We start from the raw sequence: 27,515 nt of genomic DNA, 5'->3' as shown, positions 1-27,515 counted from the left end.
AGCCCTGTATGTGTAATCAGTGTCTTACAAAGTTTGTAATTTTTCAAATCTTTATTATGTCAAAAACGTTGTGCCAGGTTTTTACGGAGTTGCGAAGACTATGTGGACTTTTAAAGATTGCAACAGAACCCGGATCCACCCCCACTTCAGACAGATCCTATTTTTGCCAAGAGGAGAAAGGGGGCAGGCATGACTCACACAAGGGAAAACCCAAACTCAGCAGGGCCATGTGAACTCAGTGTTAACTTCAAACAGATCTCATTTTCACTGGAGCAAGGGCCTTAACCCACAGTACAATATTCACATATTTATGGAGACATAAATGCTCATGAAGAGCGGATGGGTTATGTAGAAGTGTCAATCTGTCAAGCTATTTAACTTCCCAACCCTTTAAAAATGAAAAAACAGCCTGCCTGCATCAGTGAGAGTAGAAAAACTCAAGCTGTGAAGTTGTTTGATTCCTCAGCCCCTTAAAAATTAAGAAATAAACAACCTGCCTGTGTCTGTAAGAGTTGAACAAAATCTGCTCCAGCAGTTACAATAGCTGTTTGTTGACATTTCCTCAAGGGCTATCATTACATCATTGTTAATGGTTGGCGGCTTTCCACAGCCTACAATTATTGCAGCAGAGGGGTTATAAGTTCACAGTTTGACTGACAGCTCGAAAAGTTATTAAAGGATTAGTTATCTTCACTCTGGGATTATGAACACAAGACTGTTGGTTTTGGTAAAGGATTAAGTACTTGAGAGGCTTTTTAAAGTTTTGAATGGACTTTCATGAATGGTAGTGTTTGTTTTTAATAGTTAAAGCTATAATAGGTATTTACATCTTTATGTTATTTCATCTCAATATGGCACCTGAGTTCTGCCCATGGTGGATACTGCACGGAGGACATGGGTTGACATTAAGTTGGTATGGAGGCTATAAGCGGCCATAGGGGTAGTGGGAAGCATGAGTTGGCATGTAGGTTATAAGGGGCCATGTGGTGGGGGGTGGGGGGAGATATGTTGGAGATAAGCTGGCATGGAGGCTACAGGGGGCCATGGGGCTGGGTAGGGGGCATGTGATGCTATGGATAGGGCATGGGGGAGTGTGGATGGTGATGGGGTATGAGAGATGAGGGTTAGAGGCCCTAATATTTAACAAAACAACTGCAGAAGTCCAAGAGAACTGAGTTAGGCCTTTTAACAAGCCCACCTTGGCACCTGGCAGCCCCTGTGGCTGCCTCCAATTTGCATCCAGGGGAGGCGAACCCAACTCTATCCCGCAGCCACCTCCCACCCCCACCCCCACCCGCCCATGGAGCGAAAATCACGCCATTCAGGGCTTTTTCCCGAGATGGGTGCACGAGCCAGGAAATTTCCCAACTTGAACTACCCACCTCTGTAGTAAAAATCCAGCCCTTTATTTCCAGTGCTAAGTTTTTTAGCCAATGACAGCTTGTGATGATGTTCAGAATGTTTTACAATATTATCCTGAATAATTTGGCTCTTTTAATTTTTTTATTCAGTAGTTGTTGCTGACTGCCCAATTTTGACTGTTGCCTTCTTTTGAAATTCACAATTGATGCTTTTCATCCCTGTTTGCTATTTGCTAAATAGTATCTTCCTTACTATTTGGTTGTGATGTATCACTGGTGTACAGTATAGATCCTGACTAAAGTCATTGATTCTGTCAATGAGCTCCTTGAAGAACCAGTTGAAAAATAGGTTTTTCTTTATTTATTCATGGGATGTGAGCATCACTGATGGGGCCAGAATTTATTGACCATCCCTAATTGCCCTTTAGGAGGCGGTGGTGAGCTGCCTTCTTGAACCACTGCAATCCGTGTGTTGTACACCCATGGTGCTGTTAGTTAGGGAGTTGCAGGATTTTGGCAGAACGGTGATGTATTTCCAGGCTGGGATGGTGCATGACTTAGGAGGGAACTAGCAGGTGGTGGTGTCTCCGTACACCTATTGCTCTTGTCCTTCTAGGTGGTAAAAATCATCAGTTTGAAAGGTGCTGTTGAGGAAGCCTCGGCAAGCAGCTGCAGGGCATCTTTTAAATGATTGTTTAAGTTGGTTAAGTAATTCCCTTGATAGCATAACTGGGAGTAAATGCCTCGTGACACTGAGCTACACAGAACAGGAAGATCCCAGGCTAGGTCTGTGCTGATTTAGCTGATCTCAGCTGGAATGGGATTGCTATAATTGCACTCAGTGTCCCTGGTTTTGGGAGCAGTGGGGTGAGGAAAAAGATTAAGATTCCTAGACTTGATCAAAATTCCTACTGGAATGTGAGTGAGGACAAAATTGGGACTAGCTGTGATGTCTCCTGCCCCTCCGAGTCAGTTAGTCCCCAAGATAGTGTAGACTCACACATGATGAGTGGTTATTTAGGTAGAGTATTAGGAAGTCACTACTACCTGTAACCCAGGTTGTTGCAGTACAGAGAAGAGCTACCAGGCTTTTCTCCAGTGTCAGGAGTCTGAATTATGAGCAACGATTTGAGAGATTTGGGTCTTTCAGCCTGGACAGAAAGCTCATTGAGTGGTGATTGTTTTAAGAAGTTAAACTAGAAATTAAATTAAACTGTGAGAACTAGGGGACATGGGTCCAAACCAGTAGAAGTAAATTTTAAAATTGATATCAGGAAATTCTTCTTCAAAAACATGCTACAGTAGTAGAGACAAAAACTCTAGCATAATTTGAGATTCAATTGGAGGTTGCAATAGGGAGGTGTCAGAATCTCTGGATGGACATCTGTAATTACCTTGTGATTGATTCCCACTTCCAGAAGGCAAAAAGGAAGAAAATGCAAATAGGAAATAGAAAATTGATCTATTAAAATCTGCAGCTTAATGTGGAAGATCAATATCCTTTAACGTTTCATTTGCTGTGCATAAGAAATTATTCCGTTGTTGTGCAGGATTAGTTCTATTTTTATCTTTTCCTTTCTTCAGTAGACATTGGAAAGAGGATAACATCACGCCACTAGTTTCCAGGACAGCAGATGTTGCTGTCATATCTCATGGGTAATGTGAGTAGAGTGTAAAAACATGCAGGAACTATTGATGGTAATTGCAGTACAGCACTCCCAAAGCTAATCTGCTCACTTTTCACTAATTGACAACAGTCCACATTGCTGACACAGGTGGTTCCATGGCCTTTCTCCCCATTCCCTGATTTTCTTCCTTCCTTCTCCTGGAGGGTCTGCCTCACGCAGGGATAAACTCCCAAATGGGTTGGTTGTCCCCCAGTGCTTTCTAAGTCATTTTTCTTTATGAGTGAGCCCCATGAGTGCCAGCTACCAATTTGACCACAAGATCATCACAGTCAAGTCTGTCCTCGCCTGATGACAGGGTTCGAGGATGCTGATCCAGAGCTGGATTTTGTGGCGTATTTTTCCTTGCTTGCCCAAGGGCACTGAGGTCAATTGAGACACCTTACTGGCACCCTGGTTGAGATCAGCCAACTCGATATGGACCATTATTTACTTACGGCTGTGCAAACAGACCATTTTTGAGAAGTATGCACTGTGCAAGGTTCAATTTTCTTTCATTTGTCAACCATAACATTACAATCAATGCAAAAAAAATATACAAACAGAATGAAGTGCACTTAATAGAGAACGTGAACAGAGTAACCAAGAGGAAAGTGTCTGGGCTGGGTTAATATAATTTGCTAAGTCAGATTTGGAAAGATATGCTCACTAACACATCGGTATGTTTGGAACTGATTCCTAGGAAGAACCAACTTTTCAGGAAGCTAGGGGAAAGAATTCACAGGAGAAAATGTTTTAAATGCCATCAGCACTCAGTAAAACAAGCATTTATTACCCACAAAAAGGATGAAACTGAGATGGTGCTTTCTGATACTTAAAACCCAAGAAAGTATTTTATATCCATTCAAGAGAACTAAAATGCATGTATTGCTGGAAATATTTCACTAGGGCTTTAAGATTCTATTGGACAATATCAAAGACGTCAGCACAGATTTGTTAAGGGAACGTCATGCCTGACTAACATTACTGAATGTTGTGAGGAGGTAACTAGGAGGGTATGATGAGGATAGTGCATTAGATGTAGTCCATATGGATTTTAACAAGGCTTTTGTTAAGGTCTAAAATGGCAGACTGGTCACAAAAGCAAAAGTCCATGGGATCCAAGGCAAAGTGACAAATTGGATCCAAATTGGCTCATAGGTGGGAAGCAAAAGATAATGGTCAATGTTTTTTTTAATTGGATGGCTGCTTCCATCAGGGTTCCACAGCACTCAATACTAGGTCCCTTTCTTTTCGTGGTATAGACTTGCCTATCGAGGGTATTATTAAGAAGTTTGAAGATAATACAAAAATTATCCGTGTAGTTGATAATGACTGCAGGAAGATATCAATGGGCTAGTCAGGTGGGTGGAGTTCAGTCTGGAGAAGTATGAGGTAATGCATTCAGGGAAGGCTAACAAGGCAAGGGAATACACAAAGAATGTTAAGGACATTGAGAAATGTAGAGGAACAGAGGGATCTTGAAGTGCATGTCCATAGATACTTAGAGGTGGCTGAACATGTAGATAAGGTGATCAAGAAGACATAGGGATGCTTTCCTTTATTATTCGAAGCACAGACTATAAGAGCAGGGAGGTTATGCTGTTATTGTATAAAACACTAGTTTGGCCACAGCTGGAGTACTGTGAGAGTTCTGGTCATCACACCAAAGGAAAGTTGTGATTGACCTAGCGAAGGTACAGAGCAGATTGAACACCATGTTGCTTGGACTGGACAGTTTTAATTATGAGGAAAGTTTGGATAAGCTAGGATTGTTTCCTTTGGAACAGAAGAGGTTGAGGGGAAATCTAATTGAAGCATATAAAATTATGAGGGGTCTAGATATAGTGTATAGGAAGGCCCTCTTCACCTTGGTTGATGGGTCCATGACTGGGGGGCAAAGATTTAGGGTAAGAAATCAGTTTGGAGGGGATTTGAGTGGAAATTTTTTCACCCAGACCGGGTAGGGGATCTGGAATACCCTGCCTGAAAAGATGGTAAAGACAGGAAAACCCCCTCACAACATTTAAAAAGTACTTCATGAAGTGCTGTATAAATACAAGGTTACCAAGAGCTGGAAAATGGGATTGAGCTGGATGGCTTCTTGTCGGTGTGTACACGAGAGGTCAAATAACCACCTTCCTTGCTGCAAATTTCTGTGATTCAATGATAAATGCTTCAATGCTTCCGCATGATAGTGTTCTGTCCACTATTCTGATGGAGGTGTTAACCCAGTTATTTTATATTGATACAGCGGGGTATTGCATAACATGCTTTTAAGGCCCATACTTCATTGACATTCTCATCTTTTTGGTAGGGTGCTTTATTTTCACTTTTGTCTATGGGTCTCTGTACCATCAAGTAAACTGACCAGGAAAACAGTTATACACTCATGGGCCTCTGCATCCTGTATTCAGTAACCTCCAGCCTGAAGGTAAACAGTAGAATGACTCCTACCCAGAGGAGTGAAGCAACGCCTCTGATTTTCTTAACCCTTGTCCTAGCCTCTCAGCTCACCATGGAGGGTGGGGGGGGCGGGGTTCAGTGTCAGGGCAACAGGTGCAAGCAGCTGACATGTGGATCAAAGAGCTAATGGCAACACTGCATTGCTCTGATTTTTCTTTTCACTATTCAGCAGAAGGGCTGGTGCCAAAGGATATAATAAAGCTGATGTTAAGCACATTTTTTCAATCAGATATGCCAGAAGATTTGTCCTTATAAGATGACAGTAGCATCTGTTGAACAACATCATTACTAGCCTGCAGTTGCATTCTCCTGTAACCTTAGGAACAATCACCTGACTCTACTGAATGAAAAAGAGTTCCTAACAAATATGGAACGTGAAAGGAGGCCTACTGAGATATTAATATTAATTTTTCAGATTCAGGTCAGTACAAAAAAGAATAGGTTTGTTCCTTCATGAGTAACTTGTTCACTGTTTACACTTATAATCTTCAGTTAAAAACTTGTAAAAAGCCAGAACGTCGACTACAAAGCACATAAAAATTAAAGTTTGTGGGGAGACAACAGGGGAATGGGACCAAATGGGTAACTTGTTCAAAACAGACAGCGTGTGCACAAGGAACTGAATGGCTTCCAGCTGTACTATGATTCAATGTTGCTATGCTTGATTGGTTGGGCACAGCAGCACAGCATCACGGACAAGAATAAAGTTGCGTTTGCATCACATTTTCTAATGATCTTTACTGCTGTGCGCTTCAAGGTCAGCATCAGAACCAAGCCTGACATTGTCCCCAGGGTCAGCAGGCCTATCTTTGCTAGCTGTGGCAAAAAAAATAGAGCAGACATGCATAAAAGACGGTGTTGTGCTCATCAAAATCTTTGGCGAAGTATTCACGCATGGCTCTATCTTCATGTAAAAAATGGCTGCCAAATTGTGAGAAGAAAAGACTGCCTTTTTACTTCTTAAGGGCTTACTAAGACCAGCTTTCATTGCAATGTGCAAGTGGCAACATGATACTATATCCCTATGCACTGAGGAGAGGTCCTCAATATGCTCTACTGTGGCTCAGTTCATAGCACCCTCACCTTTGAATCAGAGGGTTGTGGGTTCATGTCCCACTCCCGGAAACCAAGAACTGTGATTGTACTCGAAAGAGATGCAATCTGTGACTGTTGATAACTCAAAAGAGTTTCCACCCTGTACCAACCTCATCAATCTTGCCCATCAGTGCTCACTTGTTAGTAGCATTTAGTGCTCAGATAAGTTATACTTTTCAGCTGTGCTTGGTAAACTGCTTGTTTCCCCCTGACCAGTGAAGAGGTCGGGGTTGGAGAGGGGTGGGTGGTCAGGGGTGGGGGTGGGTGGCATTTTAAAATAACTACTAAAAGAAGCAAACGTGATATGAGGAGAAGCTTTTACACAGCAAGCAGTTAGGGTTTGGAATGCGCTGCCTGACAGTGCAGTGGAGGCAGGTCAATTGAAACATTCAAAAGAGAATTAGACTGTTATCTGAAAAGGAAGAATATGCAGGGTCACGGGGAGAAGGCGGGGGAATGGTATTAGGTGAGTTGCTCATTCAGACAGCCAGTGCAGACACAACGGGCCAAATGGCCTCCTTCTGCACCATAACGATTCTGTGAAAAGTACAGAAGGGCTTCTATCCATTCGGGTGCTGTATTAAAATGCTTTATCATTACTACTGTGTGTTTCTGCGAATCTCAAAAAATGTTACTGTCTATCAGTAGTTCCATATACCCCCTGTAATCTCTACGGTTCCAACAATTTCCAGATTCCCTTCCTAAATAAAGCAGCCATAATTTCCTACTAAGCTATGATTTGTTTAATGCGCGTCTTTGAATCATGCAGCCAGGTCCTTGGAACAGTTGAGAGCATGTTGACTCTGAATTAACATGTAACTCCCCAATGCAACCTTTTTACATTTGGGAGCCATCAAAAATCTGATGATGTTTAGTTACAGGGGTTATTAGTACACCTAGGGTCTCATTAGTAATTCAGGATTTTCTCACTTCTCTTTCAGCTATTTCCTCCTAAATGCCAAAGTAAACAGCCTTTTAATATTTATACTGACTAAACGATTCATTAGCAGCGGTAGAAAGATTGAAGGATCATTATTGCAATTCCAGCTTGATTGGCAACTAATTTTTCATCCCCAGCATTCTCAGAAAGCACTTTTTGAAGTGAATGTTTGCACTTTCTTGTTATCAGGTATTAGCAGCATCAATTATGATGAAAAATATTCTTCAATGAAAAGGGTGTCAAGCCATCTCTGCCCAGACACAACCACTTTTTAATCCTCAGCTGATTTGTTCCTTCCCCACACTTCGCAATCAGTTAACTCAGCACCAACCAGGCACCAAACCCATCTGTAAATTACCATGAAATGCATTTAATAATATAATCCATCAGCAAAAGTGGGCAATGTTAGCAATGATTTTAGCTCTTCAATGGCTTTAATTCAAAACTATTTTCTTGTTTCAAAATTTTTGAAGTCCCCTTGAATTGTCTGCAATGAAGAATGGACATTATGCTAACCTATGGTTGCCAACTCTGGATGGACATATTCCTGTAGGTGTCATCACACGGCCTCTTGCCTCCAATCATCCTGCGCCCCCACACAGCCTGCCATTGGTTACCCAACATGTCCGTACTCCTGGTGCACCACTTTCTCAGCCAATTGGAAAGCAAACATTCTGTTCGTTAGCTGAATAGATGATTCATGACTGTCAGTCAAACAGATTTTCTTCCCATGTCTAATATTTTTATACTATAACTTGGAAGGGCAGTCATTCACACCTCATGTCACTGCATTGTTGTGGAAATAAGTCTTAAATTTCTGGAGACAATCCTGGAGGGTGGGTAAGTCTACATCAACCCCAATCATGGTTTATGGCCTGACTTTCACTTAAGAAGCACAATCTACCTCATTCCTTGCACACTGAGAAAGGATGCTGTCCTCTGACCCAATATGAGGTTTCAAATATAAAGTACCGGCACTAGGCATTATCCTACCTGTTTTCACACTGTACTTTATAACATCCCGACAATGTTGTAGCAGCTGGTGATGGGATTCTCCTGTGTCCCTCAATTCCAGGTCAAGAAGCTTCATGAGCTCTTCGGGAGGCTGCCATTCACAGACCTGGAAGGTATAGGCAAAGATAGGGGCAATGCAAGCACAGGGAAAGATCTTGTGACAAGACTGAGAGATTTATTCTTGGCATAACTGTGAAATCAAAATCCAGTAACTTATTGCATCAATGCTCATTTTCTTTTCAAAAAGCATTTTGATTTAATAATGTCATTTTAAAGTCACGCTGTCCTTATTGTTAATTAATACTTGTATCATTATGCATAGTTAAACAGAAAATATAAGGCGCTTTAGGAAGCAGAGAAATAGATTTGATTAGAAGAGAAGTTCCTCGCTGTATGGACTGAGGAGCTGGGAGGTGCAAATGCTGCAATGCCAGAACTGATAGATGGGTGTGATTACAGTGTGGCAACTTTCCAAATAGGGCTAGATTTTGATGGGGAGGCAATGGTCCTAACAATTAGCCAGAAAACTAGGGCAGTCCTGCCTCAGCCGTTTATGGGAGCCCTGATAGAAATCTTGCAGCTACTGACCTGCCGTCAGGGAGGTCCCTTTAAGGGACGAGAGCCAGCATCGAAGAACTGCCAGATAATCGGAGGGCAGGCAGTTCTTCAGTCCCTGCAGTGCCAGCAGAAGCAGTGGCCACTGCTGGAACTGCACCCACCCAGGAGACCAGCAATGGTTACTGGTCTTACAGCAAGTTAATTGGGATCAGGGATCACCAGGACCAGTGAGGCAAGCCCAGACAAGGAGGCAGGGGTGGTTGATGAGGGCAGGGGGGGAATGTTGCTGGTGGGGGGCATTGCCACCAGGGACCCTCCGTGGGCTAACGAGTGCCCGATCAGGACACCCCCCACCCCAAGCCTGCAGGGAGGTCGAGGCCAACAGGCGATCTCTCCATGTGGCAGAGGGTTGACATGCTGCTAGTAAACAGCCAGTAGCAGCAGGGAGGTGACAGGTGCTCCACCCCCCCAAAAGCCCTCCCAATTTTTCAGCTCCCCCACCTCCCAGCCCACTCCTGCAGGCCCCGTAACATTCAGCCAATAGTTTCCAGTATAATTGTGTACATAGAAATTTATCTTGGCAAAATTGACAGGAATTGCATACAGGCATATGACTTTTAAAATATTATGTAGATTTTGATCATAGTGTAACTTTGTCTAATGCAGAATGATGCACAGTATGAAGTGCTTACTCCATAATATTACTTTAAAACCATTTCCCCTTCTTGTTGTTTACAATTCTTGAGATAACTATTTTATTTTTTGTCATTACCTCTGCCACTGAAGGTGGAGAAGGTAATGTTTTCACCCTGTTTGTTGGTCTGCTTGTCTGTCAATAATATATCACAAAAAATAATGTACAGATTTCAATGAAACTTGACACACAGATAGGGATATGGCCAAGGAAGATCTGATTATTTTTTGGCAACAATACAGATCTGCATCCTGGAATTTTTTAAAGGGTATATTGGAAGATAGGGCAAATTGACTTTTTTAAGAATGTTGCAGGTTGTTTTATTTACAATGTTGTGGGTTGCTTTAAAATGTTGTGGATTGACTCAGCTGCTGTGGTAGAATTTGTCCCAGCTGTGAGCAGAGTTTTCAGAGCAGGTTGTTGCATGTGGATTGGCCTGAAACCTCCTCAGTGAAATGGAGACTCTTAATAAAAAGATTTATTTTTGTAGCTTTGTAGTTAAAGTGCATCAACTAGGCAGGGAAATGCCTCAAGGAAGAGCTGCATGATTGTAATAACATTGAGTTAACACAGTGTGGCAAAGGTATGCACTCCACTTGTTTATAATGTATTCAATCAAACAAGCTGATAATCATAAAATCCACTAAGAAATTGTCAAGTTATGATTAAAAATGGAAAATTGATCACTATTCAAGGAAAGATGTTGAGAAACTCTTAACCATCCATATCTCCAAAGTAAGACAATTGGTTAAAGCTGACAGCAAAAGATCTGAATATCAAAGGAACCCACTTTTATTAAGGAATTGTTCAAACTTTCTTAGAGGTTCAACCTTCAAAAAAAAAATTGGAGGGAAAAGAGGTAAAACTAACAAACTGGTGTAAGAAATGGAAGGTTGCAATCTAGACACTGTATAGAGGAATGCTCTTCTGAGATTGAGTTGATGCTGTTGGGTCATGTAGAGGAAGCCAGTAGGTGCAGAAATAGTAAAGATGTTTCACTTAATAACATAACAATCTATCATCATGATCAATGCTAAGTATGGCCAACGAGTGTGGAAAATAACTTAAAAGTCCCCTACCCATCCTCCATTTGGATGTAGTACCAACCAGGAAACTAGTTTCTAAAGAGCTGATACTACCCTATATTATTCAAGTACAGAAATCTGATGGATAACAAACTGTTTTAAGATCAATTAGCTTACGATGGGAGATTTGGTAGGTATAACTTCGTGGATACAAATACGTCATCAATGTTAAAAGGCTTTCTTTGTAGAAGGCCTTGAAAAGTTGGCACTCAGTTGCCAAAGTCTTGCATTTGCCGATGCATTTTAAGAATCTACTGCTACTGTCACACTGCATGGCTGCTTATTGCCTTGGGTTGTACCTTCTCATTGACATCAGTCGCTTTCTTTATGGCATCTTCCATGATGATAGGGAACGCCTCTTCAACAAACTTCTCTCCTGCTTTTGCATTCTGCAGAGGCCCATTCAAGACCACCCCATCCACCAGGATTGCACCCTTTTTAAGATAGTGGTCGTTGATCAATTCATCTACGTAGAAAAATAACAAGATAGTTTTAGTGCCTGAACAAACAGCATACTGCAGTACAATTGGATCATAAAAGTGACTACATACACTCTGGAGATCATTCGATTCTAAAACTCAAAAGTGACACCAGTACACCCCTCTCTGTTCTACATTTCATTCTATACAATCTAACACTGAATAACTGACTATTACAATTTATACTTATCATGAGAGCTGTTCTGTAGAATACAGATATGCCAAAGAATGGCGTGACTTCAGAACGGCATGCTTCACAACTGCCTTTAAAAGGCATGCACCCGGCAACCCTGGGGGGGGCGGGGGTGATGAGGGGGCAGGGTTAGAAAGGTTAAGAAGATGTAGTTGCACAGCCTGGGCATGGGTGTTAATCATTTGTACATACTGTTCACTATTGTAAATAAACTCCCAAAAATATCTCCTTGCCTATGGCTCCTTGTTATGATGAGCAGTGTTTGTGTCCCTCAGATGTGAACCTTGGTTCTGCACAAGATAAAGACAGCTCCCCCGACATCCACAGCGGAGGTGGAGGCAGCCTGCTGACTGCTACATCCTGTCTGTGATGACCTTGACAGGCATCCTCTGGGAGCCAAGACCTAGAGGGCCCTGGCCTGTTTTCGGGGTCCTGCTGTGTGGCAACGGCACCCTACTCAGTCTGTGGAGCTGGAGCTTCTGGGGTCACAGGAAGAGGGGATTCGGATGGGTGGACAGTCCCAGAGTCACCGGGGTGGACATCCCCAGGTGTGCACCTGCTGATCCTTCTCCTTATGGGTGCCTGAAGGCCCCTGGTGACTCCTTGAGTAGACGGGGAAGCTGCAGTGAGATCGAGCTGCCCTGCACCCCTCTCGTGTTGACACTATTGGAGGTCAACTATGACGTCAGCGATGGAGTTCAGCTCAAGCAGCCATGCAGGACTGATGTCCTGGACTATGGTCTCCATGGCAGCCACCATCCTACCAGTGTTGACCTTGGTGCGTTGGCATTCCAGCACTATCACCTCAGACTAAAGGCGGACGGACTCCTCCATCGTGCCTTGCAATCTGAGGAGCGCATTGGACATCCCTCTGTGATGCTCCTGAGCTTGCCTTTGCAGCTCCAGCAACTGAGGTCTGACCGAGTCCAGAGGCTCCTCATCTGACTCACACTCAGAAGATTTCCTGTCTCCACCAGTCCTCTGAGTGCCAGAAACCTGGGAAGTCCCTGCTGCCGCCTGCTGTGGATCAGATAGTGCGATGTGCTCACCAGATTGTGATCCTGAGGCTACTCTAGAACTAAGTCCCACTGAGGTATGTGTCTCTGTGCTGGTGGGGGATGTGGGTGAGCGCTGTGACGGGCCTTCAATTAGGGTGTCATCTGATTCTTATTCCGAGATGTCTTCAGGGTTTGAGTCAAGGACCTGGGTTGTGGATCCCCTCGGCTGCTTCCCAGGGAGACTGAGAAAGCAAGGAAAGATAATTAGTGCATGGCAAGGGACTGCGGAACAGGGGAATTGACTCACAGCATGGTTGTCAGATGGACGTTGCACTGCTGGATCCTCACTTGGTTGAGCACAGCCGACCTCACCGTCAGCACAGGAATGGTCCAGATCATCGTCGGCCAGCTGGATGACTCTATTTTGAAAATCTGTGAGGACTTCAATGTCAGGCATTCCACCACCGGTCTGCAACTTCTCCCTTTTGCTGTGTGCCAGCTTGTCCTGCATAAATACAGATGGAGAGAGTGTAAGCAGGATGCCTGCCAGGCCAGATAAGAAGGATGTCTGGCATGTGTAGGTGGTGAGTGCTGCCATGGACAGGATGAGGACACGATCTGCAGGGCAGATGAAGGTGTGTAAGAGTGAGTGGTGATGTCCCTTGAACTGGCAGTGAGTGAGATCCCTGTGGATGTGTGATGGGTTTGTGAGTGTGTGAGTTGACAGTGATGAGAAGAGTGACTTACCCCCAAAGAACGGAGGAGATTATTTGTCCTCTTTTGACACTGGGTGGCTGTCTTCTTTTGCAGGACATTGGCATTGACCATTGCTGCCACCATCTCCCATGCTGGATTTGTCACCTTGATTGCTGGTCTTCGCCCAGAGCGGGGCTAGAGGACTTCACAGCGGGCCTCAACAACATCCAGTAGGGGCCTGAGGGAAGTGTCGCTAAATGTGGTCGCAGCATGACTTTGCAGCAGCTTCCGGTGCCTTAGAGAGGGCTAGCTTAGTGCAGGGGCACCCTTTAAATACGGTGCCTGGATTACTGAAGGCCTGAGGCGATGGAGGGGCAGGCGAATCAGAGGCCTGGCATGCTTCCCGAGAATGCAATATTAATGAGGCGGGACACGCGGGGAATGGGACGATGCGGCGTGAAAAGCCGCCATTGCGGCTGGCGGGTAAGACATCCTTTTTCCCGCCCGCTGCTGCACTTTATGCAAATGTGGGATGATTCCGTCCAATGTCTCAGAAAACTGAAACCAACAAACTGCAAATCATTGTAGTGTTACAAATATCAAATAATCTAGATTTGTGCTTGAATGTTAAATATATCAAACGTTAATTTCACATTCATAGGGGTATTTTCAAAGAATGAAACATTGGAAAAGCTGGTTACATCAAAACAAAATGGGGGTAAAATTCAACTTCAACAGGGGCACAAAGCAGATGATAGCTGCTCAGCTGTCCACTGTACACCCCACCCAATTTACCCATCCATTGACTTCAATGGTGTCTAATGGGTGGCTTAATCCACTATCACTCATTTTGCACCCTCACTGAAGTTGAATTTCATCCACAGAAAATGTGAATCATGTCACCCAGGGGGAATACTGACTAAAGCATCAATGTGACTATAGTTTGGTATGATCTGGCATGCTGAAATGTCACCGATGGAGTCAACATTTTTAAAAAGCTAATTTCAACAAAATGAGGGAACAGTTCAAACAAATGAATTGAAATGGTAATTTTCAACTAAGGTTCAGCAGAGGACAAGTGGAGCACCTTTAAAGGCAAAATGCTGAGCATGCAGTATAAATTAAATACTGAGAATCAGCAAGCATATACTAACCAAGCATAACGGTTAATGGATTAACAAAATTAATCAACAGTAAAATCCACAAACCCTTCAGGGAGAAAGGGGGAGAAGATCACTGAGATAAATGCCGTAGTATGCAGAAATATGTTCAGAAGGACAAAGAGAGACCTGGTAAAAATAGAAGGCTGCAGTTCCAAAGCTTAACAGTAAGAAATTCTTTCAGTACAATAGGAATAAAAGTGCAGTCAGTGGTGACATCCACAAAAAATGAAAACTGCACTGAAACAGAGAAGATAATGGATTCCTTCCTCCAGTTATTCACAAGAAAAGATATGAGCAACAGAAGTAGAGATAAGAAGAATTTTTATATAATTGAGAAGTCTTCTCACACTAAAGAAGTTGTAAACAAATAATTCTCCAAGAAGAGATAGCATTTATCCCAGAGCACTAACATAAAGAGAGGAGATTTACAAGGCATTCACAGGTAAAAGCCATTGGAGAGGTTGGGGTACATGGGAATAAGGCACATATTGTTCTTTTTCAAAATAGATGACAAACCGGAAACAATGGGTGTTTCACAAAATGTTGTTAAGTTTCCTTTTTTTGTATAAATCCACACAAAATTTAATGATTAACAGCATTCCCACATCTTGCCCATTATTACCTATCCTGATTTCCCTTTCACTTCTTTCATGATGAGTGTTAATACCTGCTGGAGCTCAATGAGTAGAAGTGCAATAGTTGAATGTGTGATTGAGGCTGTTTAATGATGAGTCCGGGGGTGCAGTGGATTGGTGCTGGTGGTGAGAGCAAACAATGGGGTTTAACTTGTTATGTATCACACAAGGTGAACCTTTGCCATAATAGGACAAACAGGCAGTAATGTGAGCGGCTTGTCTAGCGATGGATGCCCCATCTTCATCCTTCTGCTCTATGCTTTCCTATATCTGCAGATGAATGATGAGCCCCCTTTGTCCTCCTCAACCCGCAATTCTCCTGTGCATTTGCTGATCCCACCACAGCACACCATTATTGCCACGAATGGTGACGGTCTTCCTGTTCGATGTGCTGTCGAACACAACCAAGGCACTTCCTATCCCGACCTTGTCAATTGAAATCTGCTAAGATTGAAAAAAGCTGTTTCCACACAAGCACTCTGTGCCAGATATATGCCAGAGGGAAGTGCGACAGCAGCTTCAGTAAGTAAGATTTTTATTCAGATAGGCCACTGACAAGTTTAAATGCCCATCAAAACTGCTGCTCAAACTCGCCTGTTTCCACTGTCCGTTTTACAAGTCCCTGGAAATCCATCCTTCTTAAGTGAAATTTGGAGCCTCCTAATTATGCAAATTGTGCCAGTAAGTATCCACCTGCGTTCCAATTAGGAAATTTCCAACCCTGGTAATTAAGTTTCCAAATGCACGCCTTTAAGCCCGGAAGTGGGCACACTGGAGTCGGGTTGCACTCCTGCTTTAAAAATCAACCATTTTTATGCCACGCTCACCAGCAGTTCCCAACTGTCCATTCTTGGGAGTTAAAGTTCCCCCCTTCGACTCAGATACTCAATGCAAATTAGTCATAAACTTGAGATCCAAAATTCTACTGTCCGTGTCCTTATTTGCGCCAAGACCTGTTCATCACCCCTGTGCTTACTGACTTACATTGGTTCCCAGTCAAGCATTGATTTTAAAATCTCATCCTTCCTATGGCCTTGCACCTCCCTATCTCTGAAATATCTTCCAGCCCTCCATGATATCTGTACTCATCTAATTCTGGCCTCTTGAGCATCTCCAATCTTAATTGCTCCACCATAGGTGGTGCACCTTCAGCTGTCTAGGAGGTGTCAGCTGTGGCTCAGTTCATAGCACCCTCGCCTTTGAATCAGAGGGTTGTGGCTTCATGTCCCACTCCCGGAACCCAAGAACTGTGATTGTACTCGAAAGAGTTGCAATCTGTGACTGTTGATAACTCTAAAGAGTTTCAGCTGTCTAGGTCCAAAACTTTGGAAATTCCTCCCTAAGCCATTCTGACTCTCTACCCCTCTTTTTTGCTTTAAGACATGTCTTAAAGCCCACCTTGTTGACCAACCTTATGCTATTAGCCCAAATATTGCCTCATATGGCACGGTGTCTAATTTTGCTTATAACGCTCAGGTGGAGTGCCTTAGAATGCTTTCCTACTTAATGTATATAAATATGTCATGTTGTTGTTGTCGTTAATCATATATCCAAAACACTGGAACGCAAGACACAGAAGTCATCCTCAAACTGTATGGTGCACCAAGCCACATCTTGAACATTTTGTCTGGTTCTAATCACTGAGACAAAGAGGAGGTGAAATATCCAAACATGGAGGAGACATTCAAATATAGGGGAGAGATTCAGAAATAAAGGATTCATTCAAGCATTGGAGGAAACTTAAGAAGGACAATGATGCTGATCCATCATATTAGAATCTAAGTGTAGACTTTGACTTTTCGTTTGTGAAACAACATGCCTGAGAGGTGATCTTACAGAAGAAGATAATGCAATCTTCTTCTTGATTTCTCTTCCCAAAGGCAGGTCTGATCCTCAGTGCCACGATTTCCACCGCAGCCAGGAAAAGGAGGCAGGTCCTGAATCCACCCCAGCCAGAACAGTGATCATGCTGTTGGCACCAGTCTGATCCACATTGGCTGTCTAACCAGCTAGCCAACCAGCCCCCAAGAAGTCTGAGTTCCTGTGGCAATTTTACATGCATGTTGTAGCCCAGTAGTGGCTCCAAATTCCTTTCATCACATGGCTGATCAGGAATCTCTCTCACTCTTACCACCTGCCATTGGCATGTATTGAAAGGATATCACAAGTTGACACTCGACCTGTTTGGCCATGTTATGAACATACCTTCCTTTAGCCCTCGAGCCCTGGAGTGGGACTTGAACCCAGAGCTACTGGCCCAGAAGCAGGGACACTATCACTGCACCACAGGGGCTCCTAAATGATATAACAAAGAATATGAAAAAAGTGAACCTGAAAAATGACTATGTTGCAGGAGCGGGGCAAGAAGATACATGTTTAAACTAAAAAAGGGCAAATTTAGGGCTGATACCGGGAGGTTCTTCACCCATAGAATAATCAATACTTGGAAAGAGCTTCTAGGTCAAATAGAGGAGACAAAAATTGCGCAATTATTTAAGAAACAACTGGGGCTGCAATGGGTCTTTGTAGCCTGGAGCTATGGAGAGTGATAGTAGAGGCTGCAAATTCCTTTCATCACATGGCTGACCAGGAATTTCTCCCACTCTATATTACATGAGGTAGGGGAAGGCAGAGGCAAGGCGGGCAGTCCGGCAGTTTTCACGATGTGGGCTACCATCAGGCAGGGAAGGGGGGTACTCCCTTGCAGGGGTCCCCTGTGCCCATCAGTGCAGCCCTTCCAAGATCATGCACCCTCCTTTTAAGTGTCGCCCTCTAGCCTCTAAATTATGGCTGTCACCCTCCTGCTCCCACTCCCCCCTCACTCGCCCCCCTCACTGAGGTCTGCCAGGCAAGCCCATCCAAAATCCTAGACTTACCTGAAGTCTGGAATCCATGACACTTTTTCTTCGTAGACTGCTTGTAGTGCCAGTAGTGGCCGCTACTCGATTTTGGCACTGTTAGTACTACAGAGCTGCTGGCCAATCAGATTGGCCAGCAGCTCTCTAGGGTGGGTCTTCCTCCCCGATGAGGGCAGAACCTCCAATCTAAATCAATTAAGGCTGCCCCCAGTGTGGTATTGCTGCAGGGCAGCCAGTTTTCAGGTGGGAAGGCTGCCAACGGACATTTCAGTTGGGGGCTGCGGAATATGTCCCCCTATAAAATCCAGCCTATTGTTACAAAAGCAGCTTCCATTATAAATGGGAAGAGTTGATGGATATTATCATGTCCCAGCATATTCTGAACATCAAATTATTTTTTATATTTTAAAACTGATCACAAAAGGCGGCAAAAAGATGGACACCAGAGAATCAGCTGATTTCTTTTGCGATTGAAGCAACTCCTTTGTTCAAGCGGGAACAAAAGGAACCTTCCAGACTTATGCTGGCTCAATGTCCTTTCCTGAAACTAGTTCAAAAGGGTATCATCAATTGAATGGGTCTTTCAAATGGGTCAAACTCTCAAGGTGTGAGATCCACAACACAGGACGTATAATCGACCTAACCACACACCCTATTTGGAAAAGGACTTTGGGCTTGTAAAAGGTCATGTGATGAGAAAGTCCTGCTTTCTGTCTGCTTTCAAAAGCTGCAGAAGCTGTTCTGCATAGAAAGCCATCAAACCCGTTACAAGTCATCCATGCAGCCAAGGTAATAAACAGCATTACCATGAAAGTGGGAAAAGGACTCCCCCAAACCTGCTCCAGGACTCCCCAAAACCTGCTCCAATATTGAGTTCACCTGAGAACCAACCTCTAGAAACTTTGATTACAAGAAGCCTCGCACTTAATGAGAATCCTCTGCTTTTAAGACCTTCACTTCAACCAAAACATCAACTCATCTAACAAACTCGAGGCTTGCCACAAAAGAGACTGAGATAACTTAGAGTTGTAACCATGCTATTTTACCTTTATCTGTACCTAATCTTTGTCTCTGTGTTAGTGTGTGTGAGATGAGTGAATGAGACATTTAAAACATCCGGGGCAAGTGTGTGACAATAAATAACCTTTATTATTTTAAAACTCACAAAAACTTGCTGCTGGATTATTTAATTGTGACAATCACTGTGAGGTTAAGAAAATACACACCAAATACATACATATTGAGCACAGGCAGTAAAAGGAAAACAAACATTTGTCTGTGACAATATAATGGAGCCAAAGTTCCACATTTATACTACTAATCAATATTTACTGACACTTGCTGTAAATTTTGTGTATAGTCGCAAAGACAACTCTGGGCACAGGTAGAACTGCTGATTACATTCCCTCCTAACTCTCATTGTTCATGTGAAGGACAGTTGTTTGGTGACATGCCAGATAACTACTGTTGCCCTTTGTATCCCATCATAAGCTACGTTACAGATGTGGGGTAACGAGGTGGAGCAGATGGTATAAAGAGGAGAACATTGAAAGGAAAAGATTCATTTCTGGGAAGGAACAAAGTTTGCCATTCTATATTGAAGTCTGAGGGTGCTGGGAGTTGAGATCTTTTCAAACAATAGTCTTCTTTTATGACTTGGCTGCCTCTGTGAGTTTCCTTTGAACATCTTTTTGAACATGAATTATGACAATATTATTTTATAATTAATTAGGGATTTCAGTGCAAAGTTAGGAATGGAATTAACTGACATTAAAGCAATGGGACAGAACGAGTTCCACAGCTGATAACAGGAGCTTGAATGTCCATAAATAAACATCACTTTTAATGTATTATTTTGAATCAGTAAAATTTCAGCATAAATGTAAGTAGTGTCATTCCTAGAGTCATATACAGGACAGAACAAGGTCATTCAGCCCTTGGAGTCCATGCCAGATATTCACTAAAATGTAATTATGGAAGGGGCACTAGGACATAATACAATCCATTGACGAAACAGACTTTTATCGTATGCTCTTGAGGCCTTTGACTCAGTCGAACTCCTGTTTTTGATGTTTTCACCTATTATCAGTGATTAAGTTAAGATGAAGTCTACGTTTGGTGCTAATCATTCTAATATAGAAGCTTTTCAATAGGTGATCTCTTGTTATGTATGGTTACTATTTCAACTCCAGCGCTTTTCAGCTCACTATGGCAGTGAGAAAGGAAAGTCATTGAAATCAGTGAGTGAGCAGATCTATATGTTCACAGCAAATTGAGTCATCAGACTGTATAGTGCTCAGCATAAAACAGTCTATACTGAAACCTTTGTTACTAGCAAAGCAATGAGTTTTCACAGTGACTCACCATAATATTCTTATTAATAAATACATGCTGCATTATTAACTCTTTGATTTTACAAGAGTGCAGAATCACACCAAAGGAGGCCACAGTTATCTGATTATTTGCAGCTTTAGGTGTCTGGACCGAGGGTATACCCATTAGGCCTGAAACAAAAAAAGCTGATTAAATCAATAAGGACTGGATAAAATATTTAGCAATTAAACTCTGAAAACCAGGTGAAAACACACAGATGAGCAGGATAAGTTTCAAAATAAAGACAGAAAATGCAGCAGGCATCTCTAAAGAGAATCGGCAGGTTTAACATTTTAAATATGGCTCTGATATAACACCTATCTATTCTCTTTACAGCTGCTGACTGACTTGTGTATTTCGAAAATTTTCCATCTTCATTTCAGATGTCCAGCATTTAGAGATTTTTTTCTTTTAATTTATGTTTCTGAAACAGTTATATTTTAATTCAGTTATTTGCTTCATAGTTACACTATGGAAATTGCAGGAAATCCAAAAGACCTGACATATCTGATAGTACTGTTACAAGTCTCACAACAAAAATTATCATTTTTCATGTTCTTCTAATTATTCAGTGGGTAAATCCACTGCCTATGTATAGAGAGCTGAAGCAGCCTAGTTTGAATCCATGGACTCTCTTTCCTGACATAAACTTGTGGTGAGGACATTACCAGTTGGCTTCAGCATCCCTGTATTAGGAGGGGAAGAAGCAGTCAGAGTCCCTACTCCTAATCACTATTCACTAATTCCTGCTTGAAAAGTGAGATTATGTAGACACTAAGTGAAGACAGAATTGTCCATGCTCTCTCTGCCTGTTTCTAAAGAAGCACAGCCAGGATTAGGAACTCAACTGGGTAGGGAGGATCAAATCCGCACTCCTACTTTCTGTGCACTGCATGTTGATTCCAGACTGTTATAGGAAATGCCCTGAGTAATTATTGCATTGAAAATATATGTTGAAAACTATATTCGATTTAAGTGTGGAGCAGCCCATAATTCAAAGTGTCCATGTTGTGAACCAGAGGAATGAATGGTTTTTCCTGGTCCTATTTGGTCATTTTCATTCAGCTATTAAAATTTTATTAGGTACTCCAGCTAATTGTCCATTTAAAAGCATGCAAAGGTAGATTTCTACCCCTGTTCCAGCAAGCTTTTGGAATTAGTACTCACTAAACCAAGGTTAAGCAATTGAGTACTGTTGTTCAAAAATGCACCAGTAGCCTATGCCATAGTGTTAAATAAATATAATGCAATAGAAATGGGGCATTTAAAGGATGTCAATTATGACACTGAAATAAAAATCAGTTGTTCAAACAGATCTGAAAAACATACCAGAGACATAAACCCCCAAGTGAAAGAGACATTGAACATATCTCAAGTAAATATTCTTGAAATAAATCAAACAAATTAAAAACTTTATTAACTTGCTGTCTCACAGTGGAATTATTCTGCCAATTTGATCATCTGATGCGCAACAAAATATTCTTAACTTTTCTTAACACTGCGTTAGTTTGTTCCAATCCATAGTGCTATATAATTGATTGTGTCTCTATAGTGTCTTACGAGAATCATAGAATCATATGGTACAGAAGGAGACCATTTGGTCCATCATGCTTGTGTTGGCTCTTTGAAACAGCTATGCAATTAGTTCCACTTTTTCCACGTGGCCCTGTAATTTTTTTTTCCCATTTTAAGTACCTAATTCCCTTTTTAAAGTTACCATTGAACCTGCTTCCCCCACACTTGCAAGCAACGCATTCCAAATCATAAGAAGTTGCCATGTTAAAAAAATTCTCTTTGCCCCACTGGTTCTTTTGCCAATTAACTAAACCAGTGTTCTTTTGCTACAGACCTTCCTGCCAATGGAAGCAGTTTTTCCTAATTTATTCCAACAAACCCTTCATAATTTTGAATGGCTCCATTAAATCTCCTCTTAACCTTTTCTGTTACAGGGAGTACAATCCCAGCTTCTAACAACTCTCCACTAGTCCCAAGTTTTTCCAATTTACATTCATCGAGATAAATATTAAAGGCCTTTGGTAACCAAAAGCATGCAATATGATACAACTATACAAATAAAGTAAATGACGACTGAAGAACTTTTATATCATTAGCACATACCTCAATTCAATTTGGGATTTCTCAATAGAAATATGTCCATTTATTCTCAAATAATATCTTTAAAGGTGTTTATTGGGTAGCAAAAAAAGGGGTGACAACACACATGATCGTGTCAATGTATCCAGAGTGACAAATTTGACCCAGCCTGTAGGATCCAACAAGACACGAAAACTAGGATTTTCAGCACTTTTTTAACCAAAATTGGTTATACAGGAAAATACATTTAATGTTGGCATGTCCTGCCAACAATTGATGTTGGGCTAACTGGCCTATAATTCCCTGGTTTCCCTCTCCAAATTTTCACAAAAAGCGAGTGACATGCACGATTTTCCAGTCTAAGGTTAAATTCCCAAATTGAAAGATCTTTGGAAGATTATAGTTGGGGCTTCTGCAATGTTGATGCCTATTTCTTTCCAAATCCTGGGATGGAAACCATCTGGTCCTGGGGACTTGTCGCTCTTTAATGTCATAAATTTCTCCATCACTGTTGTCCCGCTTAAGTAAATTTTGTTGAGTCTCTGCCCTTATTCAATAATTAGTTTCCTTGGGATGTGAGGCATGCTGACCTCATCCTCTGCAGCAAATAATGACACAAAGTAACTATTCAGCATGTCCACCATTTCTTTACTTTCATTGACAACATCGCCATTATCAGTTTTCAAAGAGCCCACATTGTTTCTGGCCACCCTCTCTTTTCTAAACTAACTGTAGAAGAGTTTTGTATTGATTTTGATATTTGTTGCCAGTTTCTTTTCATATTCTCTTTTTGTAGCTCTTCCTATCTTCTTTACTACCCTTTAGTGCTATTTGTTTCTTTCCCATTCTCCAGAATCTGATTTTTTTGCATTCTTTCATTTTTTACTTCTTGTTTCATGTTGTTCCTTAACTTTTTGCTTGTTCTTGATTGTCCTTTTTAGCGAGTAGAACTCTTGACCTTTAGGATCAACAGCTAATGAAGGCAGGAGGATGAAAGAACTGTGGTCCAGACAGATATTACACAATATTGCAGTGTCAATTTCAAAATGCTTCTTACAGGGCTGATGTTATTTCTTTTATTTCCGCTTTAACAAAACTATGAAACTTTTTATCAGTGTTGTAAGAGCTGGCAGAGCAGCAGTTACTGTGTTCATTGTACACAGTACCACCCAATGTTTTCAGAGAAGCTGTTCCAGTTGCTGAGACCTCCATCCCCACCCACTGAGAAAGCTAGCACAATTTCAAAAACCTAACAAAAACCTAAAGTATCTCCATTAGGGGACAATTCCTTGTTAGGTATCAAGGGATGTGGAGCAAAGTTAAGAAAATGGAGTTGAGGTGCAGAATGGCGGAATAGGTTTGAAGGGCTGAATGGCCTACTCCTGCTCCTATATTCCCGCCACTATGCATGTGCAGTGCTCATGTCACTCAATGCAGCAGCCTGTAATCAGAAATATCAAATTCCTTGACCCTGAATGTTTCCTAATTAGGTCCCTCCTAATCTGTGCAACTCCAAGGAGCTGAAAATGTTCAGATTTTATTAGTTTGCCAACTAAAATATAACGCTAACATTTTAACCCTTACACTGCTGGGTACGTCAAGTCAAAACTTGAATGCCAAAGCCAATCAGTTTGGTTTGTTTGCATCTCATTCTGCCATTTTCCCCAAAATTTAAAATCTTCTCCTTACAATTTATTTTGCAACTTTTACTTATTTTCTTTTGGTTTTCAATACTGCCTTTAACGGCCAGTTTAGCAACCGATTAAAAGTCCAAATTCTGTAAACTGACATGCTAACAGCAGAAATGCAACAAAGTCAATCTCTGACATGAACACCACACAGAACTTGCTGCCAACAAGTAAATCCACCAGGATCTCCCACTGTCTCGCATCACCTAGGTGAGTCATGTGGTGCTGTACATGTTAAATCACATCAAAACACATCATGGCACTGTGAAACAAATGACATGGTTATTCAGCTTTCTCAAGCCAAAAATGGGTCGTCAAATATATTAATAATGAAATTGTGCCCCTTGACTAATATTATTAGTTCATGAGGATAAATCTTTAGTTTACAGATGCTCGCAGAAGAGGAAACTAGAATGAATGCCTGACATCAATGCCCTTCCAGCAGTTGTCAGCCTTAAGACCTTGCATTTCAAAGCCCGCTCTCCCATACGAACCTTGGCACTCATTTATAAATACATGGTAAAAAAAAAAGCCTGAAACCATGTGCATTTAATGCTATATTCCTGCCTGAGAGGGTGGTGGAAGCATATTCAATAGCAGTGTTCAAAAGGGGACTGGATATCGGCTTAAAAATGAAAAGCATTGCAGGGCTATGGACAAAGCGTGAGGAAGTGGGATTAATTTACAATGCTTTTCTGCTTTTCCCACAAACGCGAATAGTCTTCTCCTGAGCTGTGAGCTTCGGTGACACCTTAACCACCGCTCTTCCGCCCCCCCGCGAAAACGTTTATCGATTCTTTTGCCCATCAAGATAGTGCCCTTATAAGCAATGTAATATTTATCGTAAACGCGTGCAACTGAGCCTTATTTTCGCAACAAAAGCCTAGATCAAACGGTTCACAGTTCTGCACAGTAGAAATTGCACAGTGCAAATGGTGGCAAAAATAGTTAAAAACATAGAACTACAGGAAGATCCTAAAACTATTTACCCATATCTATTTTTCTGTTATTTCTAAGGTTTATCTGTTTCAATCACCACAAGGAATAAGATAAAAGCAAAATTCTGCGGATGCTGGGCTGTATTATGCCTATTTATTTACTGTATCGCCACAGCAACATACTCAAATCTAAGCTCAGGAGTCAACTTGTCCATTTTTGGGGGAGGTGATGGGTGAGGAGGGGCAGGGGATGAGAGGTGGAGTTTACTGGCAACGAAACGCCTCCTTCTGCGAAATCGGAGAACACCAGAAGTATAACATCAGCAAAGTAACTCAGAAAGCAGAAACCACGACGTGTACACACACGCACACACACACACGTATAAAATGATTTTTTTTTTGTGTGTCCCTTTCAGCATTTTGCGAAAAGAAATTAGAATGACATAATCCTCTTAAAAGCCTGCCCAGGATTTGAATGATAGCAGATTAATGTTGGAGCAAACTGGGGTAAGTCGCCTTGGAGATGAGTCCGGTTAAACCAAGGTCACAACGACAACGATAATAATAATAATTCCATGCGGTAATTTGCAGCATAGGCGATTGTATCCACTGTATCTCGGGTTTCCATAGAGACAGCGACCCATCTGGTCATTTGAAGTTGCTCAACAACAGTCGCAGTGGAATTATACCCAACTTGGCTGAGCTCGGCTAGCAAGAGGGGCGGGGAGCAAGGTTGGGAGATGAGCAACATCTCGAAGGGAGGCTTCGATTCTCCTGTCCATTGCAGAGGGGATCAAAGAGGTGATTCCCAGCCCACACCCCCTCTTCCCTCCATCACTTAAAGGGGTCGTGGGGGTCGGAGAAGCACCTGCAATGTGGTGGGGGGGGGGGGGGGAGTGAGTCTGATCGGATGGCTCTCTCCCAAGGCCGGCACAGCTCTGCTGAACGCAGCGACCTTCTCCTGCGCCGTATCATCTGATGTAAGAGAGGAGGAGAAGCACTGAGGAGACTCGGCGCTCCTCCTCATCTCACCTATCCACAACCCTACTGGCTCATTTACCTTGGAATCGAACCAGCTCCTAGTTGCTGAATTCAAACACATCTCTCTTTTTTTAAAAAAAAAATACACTTCTCGGGCGCGCGCAAATGGAAAATCATTTATTTCTCTTTTTTTTTGAGAGCAGTTTCGAAAACTTGGTAACGGGGGGGGGGGGGGTGGGGGGCGAAAAATTGTAGCGGGAATTTCAGTCAGACGCAGTTCTCCTAAGAACTCTCCCCCTTTTTGTTTTATCCAAATATCCTTCGGGATACCTGACTGCACATCGCCTGTGAGGTCCCAGCAAATTCGATTGTTGCGCATTAAAACACCAAGTCTTCCCACCCCCCACCCCCCCCCAAACCCCGCCAAGAACGGATGCCCTTTGCATCTGCGCTGTGTTGCACTGACACCTGTTAACACACACACACACACAAGCTGCAGCACTGCAAGTGAACATTACCCGCATTGGGACTGCTGTATCCCTGGATCTCCATTGTCTGCGCGCTGTGGCTCGTGTCTCCCATCGAAGCTGTCGGATGCCTGTGGTCTCCGTCTTGACTTGTGTCGCTCGAGCGGTTCGCGGGACGTAATAAAGGGATGGAGAGAGGGGAAGAGGCAGAAAGGCACCGAAAGAGGAGGAAGGTGGGGAAAGGGGCGGAGAGTGGGAAGCCAGCGGCAGATCGAGACAGACAAGTAGCTCCTGACGTCAGAATGGGAAAGCACAGCGAGTGAGCAACTGAGCTCAATGGAAAAGTACTGAAACCCGCTCGTGTGCGTGTATAATGGGGAATGTAAACCCAGTGGAAAAATACTGCATGCGAGACACAGATCTGTATGCATTCCATGCAACATGTAAATCCAGTGGAAAAGTACCGAACCCTGTTGCGCGCACATTTTTATATATATATAAACCCAATGGAAAATTACTGGGGTTCCTTCTGACCATATAAAACAAATGTGTGTTTATAAAAAGCTGATGGTAAAAGACTAAGATTAACACACAGATGCTTGTCTAAAAATATATTTTATATATATACACAAAACAAAAAAGAGTGAACAAGCCGAGTGGCACAGTGCTGAAACATCCCCGTATTTATCATCTGCAAGTCAAATGCATGTAAAAGATGAGAAAGTACGGAGATACATCTACAACTGTACATAAGATAATATATCTAAGGAATGAATATTACCCTTACTTAAATAAATATATGTATGAACACAGTGCATAACTATCTGCGCACTTCAATAGCTATAAAACTTCTGGAAAAGCACTGAGACACACATGCACGTGAAAACGTATAAATCTAGTGGAAAAGTTTGAAACTAATGCATCCATTGAAATTTGTAAGACTACAATTGTTGGATTTTTGTATCAAGGGATATGAAACAAAGGATATAAAGGTTTTAAATTGAGCTACAATCAACCGGGATTAAATTGAATGGTGGAACAGGCTCAAGGGGCTGCGTGTCGTATTCCTGCTTCT

The 27,515-nt window shown here is 42.3% G+C and overlaps 1 protein-coding gene across 1 annotated transcript in view; it reads right to left on the bottom strand.

Annotated features, from left to right (window-relative positions):
* LOC144679072 (acidic amino acid decarboxylase GADL1-like) overlaps positions 1 to 26,668 on the bottom strand; it is a 60,558-nt gene extending 33,890 nt beyond the window's left edge. The window contains exons 1-3 of the mRNA XM_078539345.1: positions 26,492 to 26,668; positions 11,177 to 11,343; positions 8,520 to 8,646 (exon numbers count right to left, since the gene is read on the bottom strand). Of these exons, the coding sequence (XP_078395471.1) occupies positions 8,520 to 8,646; positions 11,177 to 11,343; positions 26,492 to 26,555 (358 nt within the window). The 5' untranslated portion in view covers positions 26,556 to 26,668. The remainder of the gene's footprint in view (positions 1 to 8,519; positions 8,647 to 11,176; positions 11,344 to 26,491) is intronic.
* Between the last annotated feature and the right edge of the window lie 847 nt (positions 26,669 to 27,515).

This window comes from Cetorhinus maximus, chromosome 3 (genome assembly GCF_964194155.1).
Source record: "Cetorhinus maximus chromosome 3, sCetMax3.hap1.1, whole genome shotgun sequence".
NCBI classification, from domain to species: Eukaryota; Metazoa; Chordata; class Chondrichthyes; order Lamniformes; family Cetorhinidae; genus Cetorhinus; species Cetorhinus maximus.
This window is presented reverse-complemented; position numbering and strand designations above follow the sequence as displayed.